Source organism: Sinocyclocheilus grahami, unplaced genomic scaffold, assembly GCF_001515645.1.
Source record: "Sinocyclocheilus grahami isolate Dianchi unplaced genomic scaffold, SAMN03320097.WGS_v1.1 scaffold2459.1, whole genome shotgun sequence".
Taxonomy (NCBI): Eukaryota; Metazoa; Chordata; class Actinopteri; order Cypriniformes; family Cyprinidae; genus Sinocyclocheilus; species Sinocyclocheilus grahami.
The window spans coordinates 48,314-54,734 of record NW_015507638.1 but is presented as its reverse complement, the minus strand read 5'-3'; the positions used below and the strand labels follow the sequence as shown (position 1 = coordinate 54,734).

The window sequence follows — 6,421 nt, the reverse complement described above, 5'->3', positions numbered from 1 at the left end:
CATTTCCCGCAGATTCTAAACTTATGGCAAAACATATATGGTAACAATCTGGCCCATATCTGTTCAGCCATGCCATATCTAAGCCATACGTGGCAGCTATCGGCCACATTTGGCCCAAAAGTTCTTGCTATCTGGGCATCATCTAGCCTGCCTGTCACTGGTAAACCTTGGTCATCCTTTTTGAGCAGTGTTTATGCATTTCATGTGTGCATTCTTCTGCTTCAGTCGCACAGCCTTTAAAAGTTATTGTTTAACCTCAGTTTCAACCCTGCTCCAACAGACTTACCTGTTATTTTCAGGTAACCCTGAACACCTTGATTAGTTGGTTGAAATGGGTTTGATTAGGGTTGGAGCTAAACTCTGCAGGCTGGCATCATCTTAGGAGCAGGGTTGGTTAGCCCTGCTCTAAATTTTTTTTTTTTTTTTTTTACAAAACCCTATCGTCTTATTATATCATGGATTTGTACATTGATACAGGTTTCTGCATCCCTAGAATGAGCAAACAAACTTGTATCAACAACATAAAATGTTAATCAAACTTTATTTTGACAATTAGGTTCATGGTAGCTTGCATGGTAACAGCAACTTGGTCCTGTTCTTCAGAATCTCTTTCATGGGCATCTGTGGAATGTGTTCTCTCCAACACTATTCAAAATACAAAGGAAATATTAGTCCATCACCGTTGTTAAATGTACACTGCAAGGTGTAAATATGAAAATCACCCACAGGTGTTAAAAACTAACATAGAAGCAGTGTTGGATCTATTCTTTGCAGTGCTAAATGCTGAATTAACCAGATGGTTAACTAATCAATTAAGTTAACTCTACAAGTGATGATTGGCAATTAGTGAATAGTGATGGCACTGGCTGTTGAGTCTCCTGAAGGAAAGATAAAGAACAAGAACAGAGAACCCTGATAGCACACGTACATCACAGAGACGTCTATTTGCCGTCTGCATTAACATTGGCAAGACGTATGCCTTTAATTTTAAATGCCTTTAAGATGTGTATGATTTAGAATGAATGTAAAACTGACATCTTAAAGGGATAGTTCATCCAAAAATGAAAATTTGATGTTTATCTGCTTACCCCCAGGGCATCCAAGATGTAGGTGACTTTGTTTCTTCAGTAGAACACATATGGTTATTTTTAACTTTAACCGTTGCAGTCTATCAGTCGTATAATGCATGGCAATGGTAACAAAATCTATGAGAGTAAAAAAAACATGCACAGACAAATCCAAATTAAACCCTGCGGCTTGTGACGACACATTGATGTCCCAAGACACGAAATTAACAGTTTGTCCCAGAAACCGAACAGTATTTATATCATATTTTACCTGCTACTGAAGAAACAAAGTCACCTACATCTTGGATGCCCTGAGGGTAAGCAGATAAACATCAAATTTTCATTTTTGGATGAACTATCCTTTTAAAGATGTCTATCAGATTTTACACAGCAGATGCTTTCCAGATGAAGCGATCTTTAACAGACATCTTGCAGACATGCGTGTGCTATCTGGGGGGGAAAAGAAAACAAGACTGAGGCAGACTTACAGCCAGACAGACTTGGATGGAAATAAACTGCAAATAAAATACATCTTAGAACATGCCTTAGAAAAAAAACATTTCTGGTGTGCATCTGGAGACAAATCAATGGCACTGAAATATTTTAAGATATGTCAATGCAAGTTGCATTCAGTTAAGACAGCTCAAACATGCATTTTAGTCTGGGACTAGTCTTAAGCCTGGTCTGTGAAACTTAGTGTAACTAATTCACTTTATAATAACTTTCATTAATAAGCCGTTAGCAAACATCAGACAATGCTTAACAGACCATTAGTTAATATATTTTTAATAGCTAGAATCGTGAGATAAGGTGCTTGTTAATGTTTACTAATAAATTTATTAAACATTACCTAATGATTAACAGATCATTATTTCATGCAAATTAAAATGCTTACAAATGTCTTTAAACTTTCAATTCATATGAAGCACTTCTTGAAAATCTTCAAATGACTGTAACAGATGTCATACTACAATTAAAAGCTTTTGTTAATGTGTACGGGGGTCAATTTGATCACCATAAGGGAACACGGTTCTGTTTATATTACATTGTTTTGATAAATAAGCAAATAAAAGTGGATGAAAAACTGTTTTCTCCTATTGAAGTATGATTCGTGGCCTAATGGTTAGAGAGTCTGACTTGTAACCCAAAGGTCGCGGGTCTGAGTCTCGGTACCGGCAGGGATTGTAGGTGGGAGTAAATGCACAGCACTTTCTTCCACCCTCAATACTACGATTGAGGTAAGACCCCGACCCCCCAACTGCTCCCCGCATGCTGCAGCAAGTGTGTGTGCCCTTTGATGGGTTAAATGCAAAGCACAAATTCTGAGTAAGGGACACCATACTTGGCTACATGTCAATTTCACTTTCATGATTCAAGGAATATCCTGTTTAATGATATACAGTAGTATACTAATATAAGTGTTGAGGCAATAAAAAACGTTTTGCACCCAAATTACAATGTATGTTATGTCTTTGGCAAGCATTTAACTAAACTTAACTAACCACTCTTTACACAAACGTTGTTAAAGTAGCTAAAAGTCCCATAAAGGTAATAAATGATTAGCAAAGGTTTACAAACATTTACTAATGGTGAATAGTATCAACTTTAGATTGGGTACCTTTTAAACTGATCTGTGCTTTTTTCTCTCTCTTTATTCTTGTGTTAGTTACTGTTTCTCTTTTAGTAATCCGTTAGCAATCACACTACATGCATACCACACCTGAAACCAATCGAACCACTCATGAGCGCACCACTTAAATGGGCCAGGGCATGGAACAGAGTGATCACACTAATCAAACAAACCAGACTTTTGGGGGTCAAACATGCTCGGCACAGTTCAGATCACCTAGTGTGAGTATACCCTAAATTAAACATCTAACCATGTTGCTTCCCAGTTGTCTTGGAGGCCATCCACAGGTGAATGTAGAATCCAGGTGGTCTTTATTACATCCTCGATACTTCCATCTTTGTTTTCCTGGAAGATCTGGCCAGTGAATGCACTACACGAGCCTATGCAAAACAAATTGTGCGTAAGAATTTCTGTCTGGTTTTCCGGTAAAATTATCTAAGCATCCTTTAAACAAGACACATGTATTTGATAAGCAAAGCTTCATAACTTTTACACTATTCAGAGTAGATATTATGAATAATATAAGTATTTTTGTCTTAATGCACTGAAGCAACAATTGGCTAAACCAGGGGTGTCAAATCCTGCTCATGGAGGGCCTCTGTCCTGTAGAGTTTAGCTTCAACCTCAACCAGAACCAGCTAATCAAGGGCTTACTAGGATTCTCAGGGGTTAAAACAAAACAAAAAATCCTGAGGCTGAACTTTTTTCCCGGGGCTTGGGTGTTGCGGGGGTGGACACATACACAGGGTTATTTGGCAAACAAAAAAAGAAAATGATTTTCCTTGAAACTAACTAGTAACGTATCTGCCATTGCCATTAGCCCTTGACAGGCTCAGACTACAGAATATGGTGGGATATTTGAAACAGCAATACCAAGAAAGTTTACTCACTATAATATGGTGCAAACACATGTAACATTTAGGATGCTTTTGATATCAAGTTTTGCTGGTTAGCTTTGTCCTTGACACAGGGTACAAGATGACCTACAATCTAAAACATGACATTTCTGAAATTGTTTTGTTCAAAAGAAATAATGGTAAAATAAATACTAGGAAATGAATATAAAATAGGAAATATACACAGACCGTTTATTACAGAAAACTACAGTTCGGTTCAAATGACAACAACAAAAAACATTAAAATGGTCCAAGAACTGGTAACTTAAACAGGGTTCGTACAGATACTGGTTCACAAGAACGAGACAATATTTTAATACTTTAAGACATTTTCAAATGACAAAATATTTGTCTTTTTAATCACAAAAAGTAAAACAATGCAGTTGTATTTTGAAATGTTTTAACTAATCTAGTGCTTAACTAATGATTATTTTGCTAATCAAGTAATCTGATTATTTATTTGATTATATGATTATATTTATATGATTATAATCAGATTTTTTTTAGTAATACAAGTAGAACTAAGTGGAAAAACAGGCTTTAATATGACTATATTTATATATAAAGTAACGATGAGGCAATAATAATTGGCCTCAAATAAAGTATCAAAACCAAGTACATGGTTTTATTGAACAACACTGTTAAATACATAATGTAATTTGCCTATATGATAACAAATACCTGCAAAGGGCGCCAACGGCCTGGTGATGTTTCATGTGATTCAACGACGTTTAAATCCATTTACTTTTAATATTTGGCCACATACAATGTCAGAAACTTTTATTTTGAAATCGCGATGTACAATAAATCGCATATTTAGAAATATGTTGATGTATTCTCCTGTGTTGGCATAGGTTTAAATGATTTACGTTACAAATCAAGTGAGTTTTCCCAGATTAACGTTAATTAAGCAACCCAAACTCACCGCATATGCAGAGGAAGAGTTTAGCCCCTTTCACACATACAGTCTTTACTGGTAAATTACCGGGAAGTTACCGTTAAGAGATCATGTGTGAACACTGTAAATTTGTTCTGGCAATCATATCGTTCTTATGGAGATGACGTGATTACTCTGAGCAGTTTACAAAGCTCTGCTGCTTTTTTAATAGCTTTTCTATGTAAATATGACGCTAGATGGAAATCTTTGACCATTGCGCCTTGCAGCTTTTTCAATGTGTCACGCTCGAGACCTAGGCTTCTTTTCTATTCATCAGCTAATGCGCGTCTCATGTTCATAAGAGCAAAAACTTCTGATTGGCTAGTAATGTTTGGTTGAGAGTGAAAGCTGTGTTCCTCTCATACATTAGTAGGCGAACTCAACTCGAACGTGATATTTAAATGTAGGACAACTTTTTTCCCTCGCAGCCAAATGCCGCACGCCGGAGAACTTTAAGCCCTGCATTCTAGAAACTTCCAGGGAGATGTGGTGAGGCAAGCTGGAGCTAAATTCTGCAGGACAGTGGCCCTCCAGGACCGAGTTTGGACAACTCTGGGCTAAACCCACCTTCTATCTTCCAGGCCATGCAGAAGGCAATAGTAGTGGTCTGTTTAGTCTGGTCTGTATTGATGTAGCCCACAAGGTCAGCAGTTTCTTCAGTGTGGCTGGACTCTTTTGAAGTAACAGCAGTTAGGTATGTCCCAATAATCTGACCATTCTCCTTCTCCTTCATCTCCATCACAGAACCGAGTTCGTTTTTCCACTTTCCTGACACTATTGAACTTACGACTTTCTAGATAAACATTAGAGTGAGAAAGGCATATTTAATAAAAAAATATTAAAATGATTACCACATTAACAACAAATAGAATCTATCTGGTCAATAAATTAAGTCATATGTGAATTGCTAATAATTATATTTGCCAGTTTGCATTAATTTCTTATCAACATCTAGTATTAACTAATAGTGTAAATTGTGTTACTTACCACAATCTTAGAAGAAATGTGTACAAAAATTAACTGATAACAAGTTCAAACAGATGCCATTAATACAGGTAACGAGTGGAGGACAGAGGAGCCTCTTAAAGAAGAAGTTACAGGTCTGTGAGAGCCAGAAATCTTGCTTGTTTGTAGGTGACCAAATACTTATTTTACCGAGGAATTTACCAATTAATTCTTTAAAAATCCTACAATGTGATTTTCTGGATTTTTTTTCTCATTTTGTCTCATAGTTGAGGTATACCTATAATGAAAATTACAGGCCTCTCTCATCTTTTTAAGTGGGAGAACTTGCACAATTGGTGGCTGACTAAATACTTTTTTGCCCCACTGTATGTGTGGCACTCTAGTTAACACATTTTGTGTCAATATTAAATGAAAGTCTGTTGGAGGAATTCAGCTGTTTATACATTATTATGTGTAGTTTTAAAATTAACAGCCTGTAAACTACAGATAAATATTATATAATTGCTTTAATTAATCATTAGCTAGTGTTTTGTAAAGAGATCATTATGACTTCAGTCATTAACTTATTAGGTACCTGTGCATTAACGAAAGTTGGTGTTCAGATGTAACAACGCTGAAAAAGGTATGCTGTCCTAATTTAGAGGCACTCATCATAAACTGTAAACCGTTCTACTCGCCGCGGGAGTTTTCCTCTTTCATTCTTGTGAATGTGTACGTGCCTCCGGACGCGTGCGTGAGCGCCGCGATGCAACAGCTGGCCGAACAAATAACTGAAATGGAGCAAAGGTACCCAGACTCTATTTTAATCATTCTTGGAGACTTTAACAAATCAAATCTCTCCCGTGAACTGCCAAAATACAAGCAGCACATTACGTGTCCCACCAGAGACAGCACTATTTTGGATCACTGTTACACAGCAATAAAG

The 6,421-nt window shown here is 36.8% G+C and overlaps 1 protein-coding gene across 1 annotated transcript in view; it reads right to left on the bottom strand.

Annotated features, from left to right (window-relative positions):
- Positions 1-589: 589 nt before the first annotated feature.
- Positions 590-6,421, bottom strand: part of LOC107575088 (avidin-like) — an 8,242-nt gene continuing 2,410 nt past the window's right edge. The window contains exons 3-5 of the mRNA XM_016261498.1: positions 5,098-5,323; positions 2,948-3,077; positions 590-645 (exon numbers count right to left, since the gene is read on the bottom strand). Coding sequence (XP_016116984.1) covers positions 612-645; positions 2,948-3,077; positions 5,098-5,323 — 390 coding nt within the window. The 3' untranslated portion in view covers positions 590-611. The remainder of the gene's footprint in view (positions 646-2,947; positions 3,078-5,097; positions 5,324-6,421) is intronic.